Source organism: Leptosomus discolor, chromosome 1 (genome assembly GCF_034619465.1).
Source record: "Leptosomus discolor isolate bLepDis1 chromosome 1, bLepDis1.hap2, whole genome shotgun sequence".
Classification (NCBI taxonomy): Eukaryota; Metazoa; Chordata; class Aves; order Leptosomiformes; family Leptosomidae; genus Leptosomus; species Leptosomus discolor.
The window spans coordinates 190,764,013-190,787,522 of NC_141391.1; the positions used below are offsets into that span (position 1 = coordinate 190,764,013).

At 37.8% G+C, this 23,510-nt stretch overlaps 1 protein-coding gene across 2 annotated transcripts in view; it reads right to left on the minus strand.

Moving 5' to 3' along the window:
- Positions 1-734: 734 nt before the first annotated feature.
- Positions 735-23,510, minus strand: part of TFEC (transcription factor EC) — a 94,505-nt gene continuing 71,729 nt past the window's right edge. For both annotated transcript variants that reach the window (XM_086473004.1, XM_086473012.1), the window contains 5 exons: positions 14,984-15,098; positions 14,062-14,118; positions 10,854-10,929; positions 2,031-2,178; positions 735-1,115 (listed from right to left, as the gene is read on the minus strand). In XM_086473004.1, the coding sequence (XP_086329130.1) occupies positions 735-1,115; positions 2,031-2,178; positions 10,854-10,929; positions 14,062-14,118; positions 14,984-15,098 (777 nt within the window). The remainder of the gene's footprint in view (positions 1,116-2,030; positions 2,179-10,853; positions 10,930-14,061; positions 14,119-14,983; positions 15,099-23,510) is intronic.

Here is a 23,510-nt window from a genome sequence, read left to right on the forward strand (position 1 = left end):
ACATCTATACAGTGTTTCTGCTGAAATGTCATATCTTTTCCTGTCTGAGTTCGTTTGAGTCTCTGTCATTATGTTCATTTCCATTTTTCTTCTGTATCATTAAATTATATATTAAAAGTCTGTTCTTTTTCTACAAATGAAATTTTTAAAAAATGGAATTCCACGAAAAGCTTAATGGATTTTCTCCTTTTAAAGAGAAGCCTACACAGTCTAAATTTCATGCTCGCTTCACTTGTGCGAAAGCATTATTGTCTGTTTTTTCAGGTTTTGAAACCTGTAACATCTCTACAGTTCCCAACTTAAATAGTTCCCTGTTGCTTCATGTTTGTAGAATTTTTAGCTATATCAAAAAAAAGAAAAAAAAAATTAACAAATGACTAAAACTCATGTTTATAGCTGAGAAAAGTGAATGCAGATTGAAGAGAGTTTGAATACACTTTTGTAACATGGGTATTCCTTTTGTGGTAACCATTTTCACAGTGCTGTAAAAAGTCATGGAACGATAGTAAAAATGTTCCCAGTGAAGAAAGATTTGTGCAAACGTCAGCTGTGAGCAGAGGGTGTGAATCTGGGGCAAAGTGATATGAGCTCTTGTCCATCTTATTTTCCTGTGAAGTAAAGGCTGATTTAAACCCTTGTCATGTGATAACTTTATCTTCACAGTGACTCTCCTTATTCATATTTAAAATAAGCACAAACACCATGCTTACGTTAGTACAAGGCCCTTTCTGCTTTTATAAATCGTCTCCATCATCTGTGCTAAAGCTGCTTCTCCTGCTGCTCTCTTTTGATGCGGCTGGGGATGTGGAAGACAAGAGTGGGTCTGTTCCGAATGGTGACACTGTGTCATCCAGTAAAATTTCCTCTAGCCGTTGCTCTTCTTTTAAAGCTGCGCTGAAGGACAAATCCGTGAAGTGTGAAAGTGGATCAGAAAAGGCTGTAGATCCATCGCAAACATCAGAATTTGGTCCATGTGCCAAAGGCATTTGTTGAGAGTAGTCTACAGAGTTATCCTCTGGATAAGACTGTTGCTTGATGACCTGTGCAGCTAAATCAACAGCACTGAGTGAAGACATGACTGGAAGGCCATGTGCACGTGCCTGGATCTCTAGTTCCTAACATTTCAAAAAAAATTAATTAGACGATGACTTTAAAAGACAAAACAGTGTCTTCAGAATTATTGCAGTAAGTATACAGATCACATATGCAAATTAATTATACCTTTTGTCCAGCTGTGAGACTATGTTTTAAAATATGAAATCATTAATCTATTAAAATTTGCCACTCGAGTCTTTTTCTTTTTACTTCACCTCTTGTCGTTAAGCATCTGTCCTACAGGACAATAAGAGGTACAGCCTCTCTAAAACCATTGCATACCGAACCCAATAAAGGTGACAGAAAAACGTTGCAACTTTCTAGTTCATCATCCACTGCTATCCAGAGAAAGAGAAGATACTTGATGATGCTTATGATATACAGATATACATGTAAATCACCATGTAAAAGATGACTGATTTTATGTCTCTCTGTCTGTCTATCTCATCTTCATATGTGTCTATTTTTGAATCTTGTATTTCAAGCTATATAGGGCTATATTCTGCTGCTTCATGTGACAAGCATATATTACATGGCACTCTATACCCGAGGAATTGTAGCACGTGAAATGGTTACAAAGGGAAAATGAAAATACTGAAGGGAATTTTGTGTCCAGAAGTGATACTTGGCTGCAGGGATACACTTTTTTGCTTCCTTTTTTGTCTTTCTCTGGCTCTAGTACATACATAAAAAAACTGTTTGTATAAATACTTTATCAACTTTCCATGTATTCCTTTATGTAAGGTCTAATTATCAAAAGAATTTCCTAGAAATCTAAAAAATACTCCCTCACCAATATACACAGCGATAAACAGGGAAAGCCAACTCATTTTTAATAAATGCCATTTGGGGGAAAATGATATAGATTAATAAAATTTGATGAGGGATAAGTACTGAGGAAGCTTTATAGTTCATGGCAATGCTCTTATACAAACCTGAATTCGGAGTAGAAGTCTTCTGTTAGCATGCTCTAATTTCTTCTGCCTGTGTTCTAATTCTCTGGCTCTCTGTTGTTCTTTTTGTAGCCACTTGATGTACTCCACTGATGCTTTTAAAATAGTTCCTTTGTTCCAGCGCATATCACTGCAGAATGTAGAGATAACCTTTTCACAATTGTGCATGTCAGCAGAATTCATAAGAACTTACAAAATCTTTTACATTAATATGAAATAATGATTTACATGACTATTATTCACTCTTAGATATTATTGCTTCTGAATGGAAATTTTAATAGAATAGTTAAGAAGCCCTTATATAGTAAAATTAATCCCAGAATGAAAATAAGTGTCAAAAGAAAGTAATAAAGTGACTTTTTGTGGGAGAGCTAAATGCAATATCATGATTCTACCATTACAGTTTTTATATTTTTAGTGAAAATTGCTTTTATTATTAACTCTGAGATTAAAATCTATGTGCAGTATTTCTGCATTAATGAACTAGGAAATATACATTACTGAGGACTTAAGCCTAAATTTTTAAAGATCATTTTGAATATACTACTCCTTTTACCTGACTTACTAATGAGGTTGCTTTTATGCTTGTTGAGAAAAAAATGGTCTGTGCTGAATGCGACTCCTCATTGATGACAGACCAGACAAATCACACTTTCATAACCAGAATGACTATGGGATGTCAAAAATCTCGTTCAAAAATCTTGAAACAATATAAACCAAGTTAAAAACCACAGCTACCTGCAACCCCAACCCAAAAGAAAAGCCTTGCAAAAAATAAGATTAAACCTGTTCATCATTCATGAAACCATGGTTCAAATTCCAGCTTACAAGCAGTCTTACTAACAACAATACATTTGTTCAAATGCATCTGTTCAAGGACTTTGATGTACCCATTTATCAACTTTCCATGTATTCCTTTATGGAAGGTTTTGGAGGCCTTGGAACAAGAATGAAATTTGTTGAAAATGTTCAATTTCTAATAAAGATCAGTATTTTATGATGCAGGACGGGCTCACTACATTAAATATAAAGTCAAAAGGGTTTATCCAAACTATTCACTTCACTGCAAGATGGCTTAGACCAAGTATAAGATTGGAAGAGGTTCTGGTCCTATAAAACAACCCTGAGAAGGACAAAGCTATTTAAACCAGTAAGAATAAGAGACTGGGAGTGACAAGTAACCACCTCAAGGCATTTTTTTTTTAGTACCTATTCCAAATACATTTACAGAGTCAAAAAGAAATATAAATTACACTCCAGTCAATCATCACTTTCCATTATTCCTTGGTTGCTTTAGTTAATGAAACTTACTCCTACTGACATGCTCACCTACAGTCAGTAAAACAGTGATCTGGAGTGGATTTATTGCAGAAGCATCTATGTTTTACACTCAGCATCTCAGAGTAACGCCTAGGGAATCTTGCCCCCTTACCCCAAGGCTAAGCACCCTCAGAGACTTCCACCAAGGCAGTTGTCTGTCTACTGAAAGTATAGAGCAAAAGCCAACAGGTACAGGATTTAGGGACCCAGACCACCTGGCCTTTCCTGAAGCAATGTATTAGGGATAAAACCTTATGCAGCTGGTAGCTTTAAAGATGCCCAGAAGAATATGCAAAATTATTTGTGATAAAGCATCACAGTGTTTAACCATATCCTAGAATTCAGATAATTTGCTAGAGATTTAGGAAAAACAGCTTTTTATCAGAGAGGGCTCTGATTCACATCTCTGTCCTCTCTAGGCAGCACACAAACCACGGGGTTCCAGCACACTGGGACCTCCCCTCGTTTCAGTGATGTGGGCCAGGAATGCACAGCTTCTGGGATTAGAAGGTGAGGAGGTCAGAGAGAAAATAATTATTGTCTCAGAGCCTGCTGTCTGTAAAGCCAAAACATCAGAGGCTGCTCACTGAAGTGGGTGTATATTCTCATTTAGACATTCCCTGGTCAAAAAAACTAGGACAAAAGTGGGACTGGGAGCCAAGAGCAGAACCTGCCTCCCTCATGACAGCTGAATCATCTCTTGGCAGTCCCTCTGCCTTCTCGTTCCTCTTCCTTTACTTCTTGCCCAGGTGGGAGGACAGAACATGTTCCTGCCGGCATCCCATGGATTCCCTCCTAGGAGAGGACTTTCTCCTTGCACATGGGATATCTATGTTCAAACTGTAAAGGTTAAGGAAGTTTTTAGTACACATGATGCTTAGTTTCTGAGCAAATCTTTGACTGCCATCACCACATTATAATCTTGTTTTCTTCAGAGCTCTTCGGAAAGTTGAAAGATCCCTATTTATGCTTGAATTGCAGTGGACTGAAAGACAGCGAGGTGCCTGTCTTTCTACACCAGAGCACTTCTGAATATATGAAGCAGCTAAAGTTAGGAGGACAACAACATTTCAAACTGGGAATCTCCACTGCCATCTCAGATGCAGACTATATGTGCTATATATAGCTCAAAGTTACAGTAATTTTTTGTTTAACTTCAAGCGAAAACAATTTATTTAGGACATTTTCGTGGCGACTCTGAAAAGCACTATAGCAATAAGAATACCTATAGCTTGAATTCTGGAGAAACACAATCTACCTAGGAAAAGGGCGGGGTTGGCTTCTCCTGGCATGTAATTAAGACAAAACTAAGCCAGTTTTGGACTGATGGTGTGAACATAAAAATGTAGCACTATGAAATTAAAAATTAATCCATAGCTGCCAAAATAGAACTAATTAAGACATGTAACAACAGGAGAAAAATATGCATACATCACATATTTGGTAAATATCTCATAGTGATTTCATGAACCATTTCATGTCAGTTTTAAAATATTATGAATTCAAAATCACAGAATCACAGAATAACAGAATCACAGAATCACAGAACGTTAGGGGTTGGAAGGGACCTCGAAAGGTCATCTAGTCCAACCCCCCCCCCCCACCCGCCAAAGCAGGACCACCTAGAGTAGATCACATAGAAACACATCCAGGTGGGTTTTGAATGTCTCCAGAGAAGGAGACTCCACAACCTCTCTGGGCAGCCTGTTCCAGTGCTCTGTCACTCTCACAGTGAAAAAGTTTTTCCTTATGTTAATATGGAACCTCCTGTGCTCCAGCTTGCACCCGTTGCCCCTTGTCCTGTCACTGGCCATCACCGAGAAGAGCCCAGCTCCATCCTCCTGACATTAGTCCTTTACGTATTTATAAGCATTGATGAGGTCACCCCTCAGTCTCCTCCAAGCTAAAGAGACCCAGCTCCCTCAGCCTTTCATCAGAAGGGAGATGCTCCACCCCCTTAATCATCTCTGTGGCTCTGCGCTGGACTATTTCAAGCAGTTCCCTGTCCTTCCTGAACTGAGGGGCCCAGAACTGGACACAGTATTCCAGATGCAGTCTCACCAGGTCAGAGTAGAGGGGGAGGAGAACCTCTCTCAACCTCCTGACCACACCCCTTCTAATACACCCCAAGATGCCATTGGCCTTCTTGGCAAATCGAATTCAGACAAAAATATTTTTGGTTCATTTTCCTGATTGACATATGAATAAGCCATATATTCGTGACTGTATTTGAAATATTTTTGTGATTAATTTCATTCATGCTACACATAATTGACAACCTTTGTGATATTGCTTTCTTTTAGTTCATGTTGTCTTGACAGTTGGAATTTCTATGTATATGGTAATGATATTTTTTCTCATAGGCTGAAATAAATCTTCACTGGAGGGCAAATTCCTGGATTCAAACTGCCAGAGAGATGGATCTGGCCATCTTCTACATCAAATACATATGGATAAACATCTTTTGTGATAATATTTATAAATTTATGCATGTGTGTCTGTGTGTGTCTGTGTGTATCCCCCGTATCTTCTATATCTTTACTCATGTGCACATATACTGGTTGGTATCTTATTACATGAGGACTATTGAAGTTAAATCTTCCAATGTATGAAGGCAACACAGCAAAGGATCAACTGGTGACCTTAGAAGTCAACGTGTCTTTCACTCCATGTCTCTCTATTTATACCAGGATCAAAAGAAAATAGTTGAGATGCCTGTGCTGGTCCTGCATCATAGACACTCTCCATCCATTCTAGCCCAGAGCACCATACAGCAGTCACAGGAGAATGCTATGGAGAAACAGAGGCTCTGTGCAGATGTGCAGGGTTGGAAGAGTAGCAATACAACTAGTGAGAATGAATGGGGAATATCACAGGGGAGGTGCCTGCAATAGTCTGCAATGCATCTAGCTCGGCTTAGCAGGCAGGAAAGAAGATTCATCTATGATGGGATGAAAAAAACACCTCAGCATTTGACGATCGATTAAATCCAAGCACATCAAGTGCATAAGAAGAATTCAGAAGTTCTCTAATCACTTATTGCTTTTCTGTTATTTTTCTGAAAATGCTGAATTATAAATTGGGTGCAAATACAGTTATCTGAAAAATGATAAAAGTGGCACTAGGAAATTGTGGGATTTTAGCTTTTTAGAGATGTATATATTGTGCTTGCTCAGTATATAATAGAGATAAAATTTGAAATGACAATGCCTACAGACCCATTTGAGAACCTTTAAAAACTGAGCAGTCACTGGCAGTTGTTATTCATTTTATTAGAAACTACTTTGTAGGTTCAAAACAATTATGAATACAACTGTTTTGTCTGGTTTTACAAAGTTAGATATGGATCAACTAGTCTTTGGAAACATCAGAAAATCTTTTTATCATTTTACTCTTTCGCTGTCTACTACTACTTTTTTTTTTTCCTTATTCTTCATTTTCTTTGTATGTATGTGAGGCTTCACCCTATAAATACTGAAACACATGAGAAACTCTATATGTTAAACAAGTCACTTGAGAGCAATAAGAAGTTTTGCAGATCTGGTCATCAGACCTCTGCAAAGAAGGATTGTGTCTTTGTCTCTGTGTGCACATGTGCTACAATAATTTGAAATTTTTAGCAAGCTATGCATGTGTTACCTAGTTTAATTAACTGAGATCTACCCCACTTAACAGAATTTGCATGGAAAAGTAGCAAATATGTAAGAAACACATTGTGTTTTATTAGTCTCTGAACTTTAGCTCCTCCTAACTTTGCCAGCTGAATCTCTCTACAAATCTTAAATGCCAAGACCAAAACATGTAACTCTCACCTAAGAGAATTTTATCATTTAGGAGAAAAGAAACATAGCCATGAGAATGATCTTCAGCTCATTTTCACTAAGGTATCTCTGTTAAAGTCAAAGGAGCTTCACTAGTTTACACAAGTTAAACTCCTGTAGGAAGGACGAGAACAACTGATCATCTAAGATTAAAACTAACAAAAACAGAGTTTGGGAGAAGGCGATAGTCATACAGTTTGCCAGCCACAAAGCAGTTATTAGTAACAAATACATTTGTGAAGTTGAAACTATGTTTGCAGACCATTTCTTTCCCTGTTTCTGAGAAATTAGCTGTAAACTATGCTTGCTTAAAAAAATACTTTGAAGGACTTTGTACTTGTTCTGATGACCTGCGCCATTACACTTGTATTCTTCTGAAAGAGGCAGCAAGTTGCCACTTTATAACAGGATGAGCTTGTATGCAAGCTTTTCCTTTACAAGAAATGTGGCTATGCTGGCACCTAGCAGGTCTGTCCACGCAAAACAGAGAGGTCAGGCACAGGCAAATGCAGAGCACAAAGAGGAGAGAGTGGGAGCAACCCACTACTTCTGCCCAGATACTCAGTAGTTCTCTTAACATCTCAGTTCTGTAAAACAGCTAGAATTCTTAAAGGAAATATTATTTCTTCTTAGTATTTCTGACAATTCTAGTCCATCTACAATAAACCAGTTCTTGCGTAGGCATTTCCAGACACCGTCACAATGTGAAGTCCTGTTAACCACCTAAAAGGTGGATTCTGAAAGGCTGAATGCAAAGGAACCATGAATGGAAAGGTAGGTATATTTAAAGGAGCAGGTCATGAGTTTTTCAGCAAAATATGACCAGGTATTTTGCGCCTTTTTAAATTCTATTTTTGAATTATTCTGTATAACTGTTCTGCAGCTCTGAATCACCCACCACTTGGATATCTAAGCACTGAAGATTAAACAAAAGAGTCAAAGTTCTTTGCAACTCATACTTATCTCCATTTTCTAATGCTGATGAAGTGAACTTAAAACACCCATTCTTTTAAGCAATATAATCCAGACTTTTCATCATTAAATTTAAAAAAAAAAAAAAAAAGTGAAAAGAATAGGGATTTAAGCCAGTCAAAGGAAAGTCCCTGAGGAAGCTCTGCAGGAGCCAAACAAGTTCACTATATAACTAACAAAACAAAAGTGAAATAAAAACCCCACACACCACTTCTAAGAAATATAAATCATAAAAGGTTTCCAAATAGCATCAAAAATGTCCTTTTCTGTTCCTGAATCTGAATGTAATCTTCTTGAAGCAAGCCATCTGGGACAGGCATGCTAACCACAATGGCTTAGTTACAGTAGTATTTGCTTTTCAATGCAAAGGCTGATTTGCCTCACTGTCATTAGTCCAAGCATCAGTAAGGTTTCTCCTTTTACAGCTAAGTTCCCACTATAAGAAGAATCTTCTAAAATCAATATATGAGGTGAAAATGTTATGTGTGATAAAATGTTACAGATAAAGTATTGTAAGAGATGATACATCTCTTTCTTTCAAAGAAAAAGGGGCAGATTGGGGGCACAGTAAGGTGTTATGAAGGAAAAAGCAAAAGCTGAAAGAGAGGGTAAGGACACTGAGTTAGGATTTGACAACACAGGACCACACCAGAAAGAAATAATAATTTTGATCTGCTCAGCCAACAAAACAACATGATCAAATTAGTGTATTTCCACCTACAAACATAAAAAAAATGTGTTTACACTTCCTTGGATTAATTTAACCTGGCATCAAGCTATAGCAAAGTTATGTTATAACCTAGATTTTCAAAAGTGTCCTGCACCTTTTGATGCTTCTTTTTTCTTAACACCAACTTTAAAGCTTTTAAATAGGCCTGTTTTCAAAAGCGGTACTGATTACCAGCCCTTTGAAGACACCAGTCCTCAGAACGTGAGACACTTAAGTTCACCTCATGCTTTTGTAAACATAAGCCACTTTGGGGCTGTCACATGGTTGAACTCAGTCACGGATGTACAGACTGAAACAAGAAAAGGCGCTGTCTTCAGGATCTATACCTGAAACTTTTTCATCAGATAATGCCACCAAAATCTCTGAGTAAAATTCATTATTCACTTACTGTAGCAAAATTACAGGTCCCAATCATCCATTTTAAGAAGAGCTTAAGTGATTGCTCTAGATACAAATGTTTTGAACAAGTCCTTAAACTAAACCTGAATCCAGACAAAAACATGTAACTGAAACACTTCTGTAGGCAATCAAAAATCACAGCTGAAATTTGTACCTCATGCCCATTTCTAATTGCAGTATAACTTGCTTCCATTATTGCTTTATAGCTGCAAACCAACAGTGCCATCCACTGTTTTTCTGAGAAATCTTCCAATTATTTGCCCAAATGGTCTTGAATACTGAAAGATGCACCAGCAAAATTGAAACTTTTCTGCCAGTCTGTGATTGCAATGGATCACATGGGGCCAAAACTTAATTTAGGTACTTAAAGCACTTCTTATTTTAACTCAGCTGTAACACCTAATTCTATATTAATAACAAGAACATGCCTCTTTATCTGATCTTGGGTTGATGCTGTAGAAAAAACGAGTTTGTGAATTCTCTAAAATGGATGTGGTATGTTAAATTTCTCTCTGGTGATTTAATTTCAAGTGGCTTGTTATGCCAACCTTGTACTTATATAAGTCTCACACAGCTTTACATTGTTACAGGAGTCCTTAATATAATCAAAAGTTTCTTAGTCCTAAGGAAAAAACAAAGACCGAAATATCAATGGATATTTTCACTTGAAGTGTCATGCAGATCTGTATTGACATGCAAATGATAAAGAAAGAATCTGTATAATCAATTTTATGTGAGTCACAATCATGTTAGTGCATGGTCTTAAGACTTCCCTGAGTGACATGAGAAACCTAAGGCTAAAGTTCAGCGTTGAATATCATACTGAATTGTTATTGCTAATCCTGCAATAGGTTTTCCTACAAAGGCGGCTTTTTTCATATTGATGACAAATATAAGCTTTAAGGGAGCTTTATGCAGGTATAGTTTAAGCAATATGCATTTTGTGTTACTGTAAGTATATGCATTAGTATAAAATGGCATTATTATAGCAATTATAGCGGTTGTTATTTTTATCCTTGCATTTTAGGACTGTTGTTTTCCCTTCATTGAGTGAAGGACTTTTGAAAAATGCTCAGTCGACAGACTCTTAAGCTGATTTTTTTTTTCTTAGGCAAAGGGCAGACAGTTACAACATTCATTTTGTTTTATCCCACTAGAGGGCCCTTGGCAAGGGCTGAAAGCATCATTCCGTCCTTCTCCAGAGACACCACACAACTGCTCCCAGGGACAGACCACTGAACTTTCTGTTTGTCTTATCTTCCTTTTTTCTTCTATTTGGCTTTGTTTGTTTTTTGGTTTTTTTGTTTTTTTCCCCTGGTGTGGCAGTCTCTCTTAAACAGCCTGGAACTGCTTTCATTTTATTATCCTTTCCGATAATTTTTTCCAACAGGCACCAAAAATCTGTCAAAGGTTTGCTACTTTAACAGCCTGATCTGAGCCAGTGACCCAGCATGGAAGATTTTGTATGCCGTTACTCAATCCTATAGCCGGTATATGCAACTGCCATTTTCTTCCCTGTATTTAAACTATAAACATTATTATAGGAAAGGCTGTTGAACTCACGGATCATTAGACTTGGGGATGAGTGTGCCAAGCTCCTTGATTCGGTAATTAATATTATACCTTCTTCTTCTCTCAACTGTTAAAAAGAAAGAGTTACTATTTCTATGGTGAAATATTCTTGGAGAAACTCAACATAAAACATTTTAATTAGTCAAAAGCAAGTCAGTCAATGTACAGAAAATTTCTTCCTCAACTAGAAGTCCCAACATAATCTCTTACCTGTCTCTGACTTACTCTCAGGACAAACTCCATGATTAGGACCATCTCTGTATTTTACCCTACCTCTAGGTTTCTCCCCCATTTACAACTAGACTCCTAGAGAATGAAATAATCATGGTATCTAAATGTGAGCTAACACTTCTTTTTTTCTGATGTTATGTATCCTTTCTCCACCCTGCTCCCACACAAGGGAGTTCTCGTCTTAGTGGAGTTTTGCTGATGATTTCCACAGGGACACAAGACAACTCTTCCAGTATTTCATATTTTAGCAGAACACCTGCTACAGATCACAGTTAACAGCTTCACTATCCCTTATGTAAGTTATCAGCATTGCAAACCACAGAGAAGACATAACTGCAACCATATCCCTTCATTGAAACAGAGAAAGATTGTGTCCCAGAAACACTTCATTCCCAGCACACCTGTTTCTTTTGGTGATGGACAGCACAAGTGTGTTTACAATAAATCTTAAAACACACAGAAAATGAAGAAAAACATAAGTTAAACAATAAAAAAATATTTTCTGTATTTAAATTTATGTTTCTCCTAAGACAACGTATGTATAGTATCTGGGTTTACTTGTAGTCTAGTTAGAAAACAAAAAGAGAAGATAAGCCTCTTAAAATTACTTTCCCCCTCTCTGTACTCTCAGTCCACTTTATCGGCATTGTACTGGTATCCAGACTGGAGTGTGTAACCTTTCTCTGCACAAAGAGTCTGTCACCTTTCTGCCTCCCACTTCACTAATTTAGAGAGAATTCTCCTCTGCCTCCTCACAGTTTATTTCCAGCTATTTTTACATCCAAAAATGTCACATTTTCTAGTGGACAGGCCCAAAGGACATCTCATTGCTTTGGGGGATTTCTTGTATATAATTGCGACACAGGAAATGTATTCAGTGAGAACACAGTCCTGTTGTGGTACTGCTAGCTGTCAGAGATCAGCAGTGATGTTCTGCTGGCATGAACTCGCACATTTGCCCACTCCCTCCACGTTGTACCTTAACTCAACCCAAGCCTCATTGAATGTACAGGATCAGCTTTGGTCCAACACTAGCATTGCATTGAGCTCTTTCTCTTTGCTTCTTGGAAAAGCATACTTGGGCTCAGTATGCTAATACCACTGTACTCTGCCAGACCAGACCTGGCCAGCCTAGAACATGGGCAGAGTGGATACATGCTCCCCTCATCCATGTATGGAGATGTGCACTTAAAGTTTGATGTCCTAATTTTGTGTATAAGTACAAATACCTCAGTAGAGCTAAATTAGAAGTGTGTGGCCAAGGGCGGCCTGCTGGGTCTTCATAGACTGACTTCAGCCTTTTCACAGTCATATGAGCATGCTGCTTTCAGCCTCAGCCCTGCCACATAGATGACTTTTAGATCTTTACTTCTTCCAATACATAAAGGTGTTTTTTTTCTTCTTGTCTGTGTGAGGCTCTTAGGTTTGTGCAGCAGTCAGTTATTTCCTCCCCAGCTGATTCCAGCTCAGGGAACTCCCTAGGTGTTATTATTTACCCTGATGGAGTACTCTGCCTTGGGGAGACATATTATCTTGGTTTACTTCCTCTAGAAACAGGAATTTCACTCAACAGATTAAAGCATCTCAGGTTTTGTAATCATGATTCACATACTCAGGAGACAGGGTTATAATCCTCCTGAGTGTACTGTTAAGTGACCCCTTGCATCCCATTGGCATGAATGTGCTGGATCTTATAGGAGAACAAGTGTACAAAAGCACAGAAGAGCTGAGCAATATAAAAGATATATTCCAGTTATGATGGCAAAATAATGACAGGGCAAACAGAGTTAAAGAATGTGCATTAACTATACAGCCATATGACATAATAGCTGTTGTATAATTAATATTTACATTGTGGAAAAGCTCTGCAATATACTCATCAAAAAGTAGTCAACTAAACATTGGCTATAAACAAGACAAATAAAAAAAAATATTTTCAAGTGCACACTTAGAGATTTCTTTTTTTTTCCTATTTTTGTAGGTTTTTTCTGAAAAGAAACTTCCAATGGTTATGCTAGTGAATTAAGGGGGGAAATTTGAAGCTTGGAAACATGTTTCAACAGAGCTTTACTCATTTATGACTGTTACAGTTCCAGTGGTATCCTGAGTTATCAGTAATATTGCAAGTATCAAATTATACCAAAGCCAAACCAGAAAATGACTTTTCAGACTACATGGACAGGATGGCCTATAACAAACAAATATTACACTCCCAAAACTTGGTTTGGAAAAAAAAAAAACAACGAAACAAACAGAAAAAGCCAAATAAAATACATTTATTAAACTCTTGCTTTTACATGAAGGAGTTCCATTTCTTAAATCCCTTTTTATGTTTTCATTGGGGATCTAACCTTTCAAAACGAGCTTTTTTCTAGTTCCTACTTGATATGAGAAGGTAGAAGAACATTTCTGCAAAATTCAATTCAATTCAACCTTAATTCAACCTGAAACATGAACATTTGTAGAATTCTGATGAAGTTCCAAAAATGGTTTTTCAGACCAGAAGTTGCCCAATATCCTCTGCATTTTTTTTCCTTCCTGTCACCCATAGAGAGATACAGCGTCTCACTTGGATGCCTCAGTAAGATGTGAAGGTTGGATTTTTACTGTTGGGTTTTTTTTTCCATCATCTATCTCATTTCTTGTCTGTTTGGCACTGTAATGCTTAGAGACATGAATTAAATTGTGCAGGATACATGTACAACTCTAGAATAAAAACATAGTAGCAGGAGAAGATATGGAAGGAAATTCATTACAATATGCATTTTGAAAGACAAAAGTCAAAGGTAGAAACTAATTTCAAGGACTAAAGCTCTGTGGTTGGCTGTGTTCGCAGACTGAGTTCAATTTGATTACCCTGGTGGGATGCTGGTCTATAAGAAGAGCAGTGACGTGGTAGCTAATGTATATTATTTTTGTATTTACCATACATTCCATTTAATGAGATGGAAGATGAACATATACTTACTGAGATTGTGGTTATCCTTTTTTTGTCTCTCCTTTGCCATTGCTCGTGTATCTGCTTCTGACAGAAAGCAATATTTATTAAAACAGTCCTTAAGTTGTAATTCAGTACTTATTTCGCATTTTCAAAATGGCCTCTTGTAACAAAGAGCAGCCCTCTAGTCTTTTTACTCATTACTCTTTCTATTATTAAACAAGACCATAAGCAAATGTATATTCTGTATTCTATTTTGAGCAAGTCTGGCAGATTGCTCAAGATTTTTCTTTATTGTATATTTTTTATTTAAGAACATAGAAATGCAATGGAGGGGTATTTTTCTCCAGTTTGCTGTATTTTATGTGAGGATAAAACTTACAATACACTAATGTGAATATGGATTTGTATATCCCATAATGCAAGAGTTAATCAGATTTGTAAGACATTGAACAAACTCACTGTTTCCTCTGAGTGACACTAATAAACTGTACATGGTTGTTAACATTCTTTGGATTAATTGAATGTAACTTTTAAAGTTGTTAATCCACTGATATAGATTTACCTTGAATAGCCTTATTGTAAGGTTTTAAAAGAACCATTTGTTCTACCCTGGAACAAATTTAATGGATGATAATTTATTTATACCATTGATCGGGAGCCAACATGTGGAAGAATCCACTATGTTTCCTAAAATAATTTGGTTTATTAGAAGCATGATGTTCATAAAAAAAACAGGGGGAAAACATGGTTTCTCAATTGTTAAAGAGGAAAACAGGAAGAAAACATTTCTCCTTGGTCTTCGTTCTTTTCCTTAAATGAAACTACAAACTGTAAATTCTCAGGAATCTAATTATGGACATCTTTTTCATGGGTAAGGTTTATTCAATTTTTAAAAGAAACACCATCACTTCTGCAATTACAGAATACTAAAATCTCAGAGTTCTTTTACCTGTGAGTTCCCTTTTTACTGGTAGATTAGCTGGGCAAGAAGCATTTGTGAGACCCATTTGTGAGGGTGTTGTTCCCTGATCACTGTTATATATATCCAAAATGCTGCTAGATAGCTTGAGGGGTAGGGAGAGGAAAGAAGGAAAAGAAAAAATAATATTAAAATAAGTTAAGGACTTAAAAGATTAAAAAAACATAAATATAAAGAGCAAACTTCCTTGAATATGAGTCTAGTGTTCTTTAGAAGGAGTTGTGTACATGTGCCTAAAGAGAAAGTTTACCCTTAGGTAGTATTAAGTAAAATTGAATGTGAAGGGTCACAGTCTGCCACTGTTCCACACACAGCTTTCTAAGTGCTGTTTGTGTGGATTCCAGATGCAGAGTGATGGCAGGATATGGCCCCCAGTGCCTGATTTTCAATTACTTCTAAACCATATTTTCCAATAACAGGTTTACCACAACTGCACCTCAAATATGCATTAAGTTTAACGTAAAAATAAGCTTGCTGGTTTTGACATACTGCGCAGTGATGATTCTAACCACATCACTAAACTCCGAATTGGTACTTCATACTGTGCCTGATTTAGCAGTATAAAGATTCAGTGACCCAGTTAGATGCAATAGTTAAAATTAAAGTGGACAAAACATCAAAGAATATGCTTTAAGAAAAGAAATTGTGCTGTTGTCAGGATAGACCAGATAACCTAATGGTTTTAACATGCATAACTTATATAATCATGTACACCATTATCATTAAAACCTTCCAAAATGTAATATAATAATATTTAAATAAACCCATAGAATGCATTTAAAGAGAAGTAAGGCTAAAGTATGTTTCTATGGATTCCAGATAATTACCCAAATATTACTTTTACTTGAATAATTTTACATATTTGAAATAACTGTAAAATATGTAAAAGCTTAGTAAAGAACAGTTCAGGCTTTGCTCAGTTTCTGTGACCATATAAACAACCTTTCAGCATTGATCATTATCTTGTATATTCTGTATGTTCCTGTGAAAACAGCTCTACAAAAAGAGTCCAAGTCCAGATTCACAAAAAAATATTTGCATTCTTATTGCCTTGAAAGGAATAAGAGCAACATAGTTTTTTACATTTTATCATGCAAATGAAGTTCATGCTGATTTTTTATTTTTTTTCTTTTGCGGACAACAAACAAGAACAGAGAAGTTGAGTTTGGGTCCACCTGGCCAAGAAAAAAGAAAAAAAAATTAAAAAGAGGAAAAAAATGGGTGAAAAAAAATGAGGAAAACTGTGGGTAAAACTACTGATTTGAGACAGAAAGGCATGAAAGGAAATTAAGAGTTATTTAAGAAAATTGTTTTTCATAGACAACAAAACACGTTTTTACAGATCCATGGATCCTGAAACATACTAGAATTTTTCAGGCAGGTCACTGAGGCACCAACCGTAGGTCTGCTTGGAAGCAGCTTTTTTTAGACTCTGATCATTTCTCTTCTTGTAGAGGCTGTGAACTTCACCACAAGTTATTTTGAATGGGGACACTTTCCCAATAACTTGCTCAGCGTGAAATTGTTTCATGGCAGTGCTTGCTATATCTTCATATTAAATAGTTAAAATATTTTTAAGTAATGATTTTACTATATTAACTAATGACTTTACTAAATGATCTGAGAATCTAGTTTCTGTTAAATTCTCCCATTTATATAACCTACAATGAAATGAAGCAATTACAATTCTTTTTGAATACACACAAAAAACATGTTAATTTTTAAAACAGAGGTTTATTACTTAGGAGAACTGACAATTCTTAAAAAACATTAGAAATCACAACACCAAGTCAGTTTTGAAAATCTGCTCACATATTTGATCTCTCAATGAAAATACTTTTAAAAAGAATGTTTGGAATTCAGTTGAGTATTACTCAAGAACAAGCTATGTTTAATATGCGGGATTTGGATGCTAAGAGCATTCTCACGTTAAGCACCTTTGTTTCATTCCAGAGTGGTAAACTGACAAGTATTACAGAATTCACTGCAGCTTTACCTTTGCTTTTTCTTTGTTCCAGGGATAGTACAACTATATTACAAGAGTGAACTCGTATTAGCTCTAGACACATTTAATTACTTCCTACAGTCATGTAAATGAATTTCGCTGATTGAAATGATATGAAAACAGAATTACATAAAAAATTGAGGGTCAATGCGACTCCTTTACTTATTCTAGTGGACTTTGGATAAGGCATTATATGGTTTAGGCTACTGCTTTTGTGAAATCCTAGGAAATAGTAAACACTGAAAATAATATAATTAATAAATAATCTAACAAATGAGAAATGCATATTTACATATTTCACACAGCTGTGTACATAAGTTCAATCACTTGCATGAAACTGCTGGTAATTTTTTAATTTATAAGATTATCTATACCATTAACGAAAAATATCAGACTTGTAAACCACAGTTTGACACAAATACATGAGATACATCAATGATTACTCCTAATTTTAAAGAAATAATTAATCTTTAACCTTGAAATATAGTTAAATTTCTATAGTCTGTTTACAAAGCTGTGAATTCAAATGACAAGGCACAAATCCAAGAGAAAACGTCATGAATGGCCGACTTAGCTGGTAATGGAATTATAGTACCAACACACCTGAAAGTTCAGAAGTGTGTGAGGGTTCAAAAGAGAGTGAGTAAATTCAACATAAAACCACAGGTAAACATTTCAGCTGAATTTGGTTACACAATTGATGAAGGTACTTCCATCTAACAGAGTGATGAGTTCATGTGCCTCCTTCCATCAGCTGAATCACTGGGGCAGTGTCATCCTGCACAGCCAGGGCTGCAAGCGAGTATCTGTCCATGGTCTATGACTGTACTAATGCTTCCATCAAGCAGTGAAAGGAGTGAAATATTTCCCCAAATGTCCCATATAATCTTTGTTTCACACAGACGGTCTCCAGTACTTTTCCCCTTATCATTTGGTAATTTTTATCAGTCATTAGGAAAGCAGAGTCATAACTCCATGTGGAGATGATGAAAATGAAATCCAAACCCAAGCCATTCATCTACTGATGGCTATAATCCTATAACCTCACTAATTAGAATGATTCACAAATATGTTAATCCAGAAAGGATAGGCAAGGAAGGAGAGGCAGTGGGGTAGCCTTGTATGTTAGGAAGTGTTTTGATTGTCTAGAGCTTAACGATGACGATGATAGGGTTGAGTGTTTATGGATAAGGATCAGGAGAAGACCAATAAGGCAGCTGTCATAGTGGGAGGTTGTTATAGACCATCCAACCAGGAAGAAGAGGGAGACAAAATATTCTATAAGCAGCTGGGAGAAGCCTCACAATCTCTAGCCTTGTTCTAGTGGCTGATTTCAACTTACCAGATGTCTGCTGGAAATACAACACAGCAGAGAGGAAACAATCCAAGAGGTTCCCGGAGTGTGTGGAAGATAACTTCCCAACACAGCTGGTGAGTGAGCCAACTAGGGAAAGCACCCCACTGAACCTGTTGTTTGCGAACAGAGGACTTGTGGGTGATGTGATCGTTGGAGGCCATCTTGGGCATAGCAATCACGAAATGATGGAGTTTTCAGTTCTTGGAGAAATAAGGAAGGGGGTCAGAAGAACTGCTAACTTGGACTTCCAGAGGACAGACTTTGGCCTCTTTAGGAGACTGGTTGACAGAGTCCCTTGGGAGGCAGCCCTGAAGGGCAAAGGAGTCCAGGAAGTCTGGACATCCTTCAAGAAGAGTATCTTAAAGGTGTAGGAGCAGGCTGTCCCCATGTGCCAAAAGACAAGCCAGCGGGGAAGAAGACTGGCCCGGCTGAACAGAGAGCTTTGGTTGGAACTCAGGAGAAAAAGGAGAGTTACGACCTTTGGAAGAAGGGGCAGGCAACTCAGGAGGACTGCAAGGTTGCCATGAGGTTATGCAGGGAGAAAATTAGAAGGGCGAAAGCCCAACTAGAATTTAATCTGGCTACTGCCATAAAAGACAGTAAAAAATGCTTCTATAAATACATTAGCAACAAAAGGAGGGCTAAGGAGAATCTCCATCCTTTATTGGATGAGGAAGGAAACAGTGACAAAGGACAAGAAAAAGGTACTTAAAGCTTTCTTTGTCTCAGTCTTTAATAGTAAGACCATTTGTTCTCCAGGTATCCAGCCCCCTGAGCAGGAAGACAAGGACAGGGAGCAGAACAAAGCCCTCATAATCCAAGAGGAAATGATTAGCAACCTGCTACACCACTTAGACAGACACAAGTCAGATGGGATCCACCCAAGGGTACTGAGGGAGCTGGCAGCAGCGCTCACCAAGCCACTTTCATACATTTACCAGCAGTCCTGGCTAACCGGGTAGGTCCCAATTGACTAGAAATTAGCAAATGTGATGCCCATCTACAAGAAGGACATGAAGCGGATTGTCTTGAGTGCCATCACATGGTGCATAGAGGACAACTAGATGATCAGGCCCAGCCAGCATGGGTTTATGAAAGGCAGGTCCCAATTGAATAACCTGAGCTCCTTCTATGACAAGGTGACCCGCTTAGTGAATGGGGGAAAGGCTGTGGATGTTATGTACCTGGGCTTTAGTAAAGACTTTGACACCATTTCCCACAGCATTCTCCTGGAAAAACTGGCTGCTCACAGCTTGGATGGGCCTACTCTTTGCTGGGTGGAAAACTGTCTGGATGAGCACACCCAAAGAGTTGTGGTGAATGAAGTTCAACTCAGTTGGTGGCCGATTACAAGTGGTGTTCCCTAGGGCTCAGTATTGAGGCCAGTTCTGTTTAATATCTTTAGCAATGATCTGGACAAAGGGATTGAGTGCACTCTCAGTAACTTTGCAGATGACACCAAGACGGACAGGAGTGTTGATCTGCTTGAGGGCAGGAAGGCTCTGCAGAGGGATCTGGACAGGCTGGATCGATGGGCTGAGGCCAATTGTATGAGATTCAACAAGGCCAAGCGCTGGGTCCTGCACTTGAGTCTCAACAACCCCAGGCAGCACTACAGGCTTGAGGATGAGCTGGAAAGATTCCTGGTGGAAAAGGGCCTGGGTATGCTGGTTGACAGCCGGCTGAATACAAGCCAGAAGTGTGTCCAGGAGTCCAAGAAGGCCAACAGCATCCTGGCCTGTATCAGGAATAGCATGGCCAGCAGCCCTAGCGAAGCAATTGTCCCCCTGTACTCCGCACTGGTGAGGCCGCACCTCAAACACTGTGTGCAGTTTTGGGCCCCTCACTATAACAAAGACATTGAGGTGCTGGAGCGTGGCCAGAGAAGGGCAACAAAGCTGTTGAAGGGTCTGGAGAACAGGCTTATGAGGAGCAGCTGAGGGAACTGGGGTTGTTTAGTCTGGAGAAGAGGAGGCTGAGGGGAGACCTTATTGCTTCCTACAAATACCTGAAAGGAGATTGTAGTGAGGTAGGGGTTGGTCTCTTCTCCGAAGTAACAAAAGATAGGACAAGAGGAAACAGCTCCAAGTTGTGCCAGGCGAGTTTTGGGCTGGATATTAAGAAAAATTTCTTCACTGAAAGGATTGTCAAGCGTTGGATCAGGCTGCCCAGGAAAGTGGTGGAGTCACCATCCCTGGAGGTATATAAAAGGCCTGTAGAAGTGGTACTTAGGGACATGGCTTAGTGGTGGACTTGGCAGTGCTAGGTTGACGGTTGGACTCAATGATCTTAAAGGTCTTTTCCAACCTAAACAATTCTATGATTCTATGATTGTAATCGCTAAGAGTGTCAACACCTTTGTTCTGCCATGCCATTAAAGAGAAACTTTAATCTAATGTTGACTGTCCTAAATTATTCTTCTGAACTTGGACGTCAGAAAATGACCGTATTCAACAGCACTGTCAAAGAGAGCCTGCAAAATTATCACTCATTAACCTGTCTTGAAAGCACTAATTGCTGAGCTGCAGTGTCTGTCTTTCCAATTGAAACATTCACAGGTGTGACAAATACGACCATTTTTAATAATCCATAGGTAGGGTGCTTTCAGGGCATAGAGAATGGTAGGTTTGACACTCCATAAGTCTGTCATCATCTCAGTCAGTGTGCTGAAGGATTGGATGACAGAATAGATGGCTTACTCATCTGGCCATAAAAAGCATGCACGAAAAAAAAGGGTTCTTTCCTCCATACCTACATCCCTTCCGGACTTAGGTTTGCTGTTTCTCTTCAGCATTTGTCTGGGTGATTCTGTTCAGTACAAAAGCAGTTGTGCCAATTGCACTATGAACTGCCTCTTTCTTCCTGTGCATTTAGCAGAAATTTCAAGTATATTTTAATGACCACTATGATGGATGAGTGGCTTCTTTGTGGGTAGAGCCAGTGGTGATCTCCCTCTGACAGATCGTCTTCATTCTCAGTTAGCCAGCACAGCGTTTTCAAACTTACAGTAGGGCAAAGCAGGTATAAAGCATTGGTAAATTAGACTACCTTTGACAGTCACTTTGTTCCTATAAAAATGGTGACACATGGAAAAATCTGCTATGAATTAGTGTGTAAGGAATAACTCTCAATGTCAGGATTCAGGATCAGGAGAAGAAATAGGGGGTGATTAATCTGACCTGTCTTGGACATTTAGAGTGAACTGAATCACCTTTGTTTCTTCTTCTTGACTCTAAAGGAAGCCTGGGGTGACTGCTGCAGGCTTTCCATATGTACCTTCTCACAAAACCTGACTATGCTCCTGATGTGAAAATTTCCAAAAAAACTCTTATTTTACAAATCACATAAGAACAACAAAGCAAACCAGACTGCATCTTTCTTGACAAATATTCACTTTTCTAATTATGGGGGAGTTTTAAAAATACAAAGTAAAAAATGTATCAAAAAATGTTTTGTTGAAACTCTCTACCTGAATTTGCCCTGCATTGATATCAAACATGGAAAATCCCAAGGAATTTCTTTGCTAATGTTACTGAACACTAAAAACAACCTTAAAATAAAAATTGGTCAATTTTGATACAACATGAAGAAAGATACTTTTTTTTGTGTATAAAAGGAGAAAGCTCTCTTAGAAATTTAGACACCTGGTGAGGAACTGATTTTTAAATTACAGAATTAAAACATATAGCATGATATATTACAGAAATTCTGTGTCAAAATACATCCAGTTGTTTGGATATGCACTAAAAATCCACAATACAATTTATTTCTTACAATGTCAGGTAAGTGGGGAAAGCTTTTGCAGTACTGAGGCTTCAAATAACTTCCAGTTCTACGTTACAAAATAAATATATACATTGATATAATCTCACAAAAATCCTATGCAATCTTACTAAAAGTATAAATCATTTGCAATGGCGTAATATGATACGTGTACAAAGATGATCTTACAGTTATATAGCACTGTGAAACCTGATGAATCCCAAAGCACTTTAAAAATCCAGCTGATTATGCTGTATCAAAAGCATGTTCTTGCTTTTGGTTTAGAGATGTGGACACACAACTTGTGGGTATGAAAATTCATAAATCCTGGGAAACGATCTATTTATCCTGCAGGTGTCATGAGCTGTATTGGTTCATATCTGTGTTGTTCTGAGAAGTCCTGGTAAGTCACACCGTTTCCAACCTATCCATTCATGATACACATATTTATGTATGTGTCTTTGAGAATTTGGATGCAAGCGGCTTGCAAGGGGTGAACACACACATATTGAAAATAGCAGTATATAATTAGCCATTTTTCCTGCTTCTAAAACACAATCAGTTTTGGACAAAAGATTAACAACCTTTAACACAGTAAATGGTTAAGTGGGAATAACCAGTGACAATGTAGTACAGGAAGAGAATAATACCATATCTAATTAAAACTGCAAGGAGAATTAAAGAAAGAAGACTGTAATTAACGAAGTTAGCATTTGGCAAGGACACTGGGGTTAACGTTCTTCCTTTTGTATAAAGTGTCATGGGATCTTCAATGCCTGTGTGCAAAGACTAGAACATGAGAATTGCCATTCACAGGGCTCAGTCCTGAAAGATACTCAACTTTGAAGCTTAGACCAATTATAAAAGCAAACTTCAGCTGAAGTACCTGAGCAACTGCCCGGCTAGAGCTCAGCAGCACCTCACAAGAACCTGTGACCTTGTGCTTGCTGAAAGCATCCAAGACAAGTACCGTAAAGGCCTCATCCAGAGGAGCTTTTATATTCAATACTTGGGTCTGAACTGCTATGCAGGCAGGATTGTGTGGCAAATATCAAGGGTTCGTTACCTGCATGGATGTCTAGCAATGGACAGCTCTGATCACAATTTGCGGTCTCTAATTCCAAGTTATGCTTTTTTTTCAAAGGAAAACATTACTAAGCCAGGAAAAACATTGCCTCATTAACGGAAATAATGTGGTATTCCAAATCCCATAGCATGGCAGCTATTGGTAAATATCATATAATTTCAAGGAAGACTTAAACCAAATAGCATTTCCATATCTTCCAGGAATGAAAGAGAAGGATTCTTAATATGATAATAAAATATACGTTTGTGCCTGTTCACCTGTAGCCCCTAGAAAGCTCTATGTTACT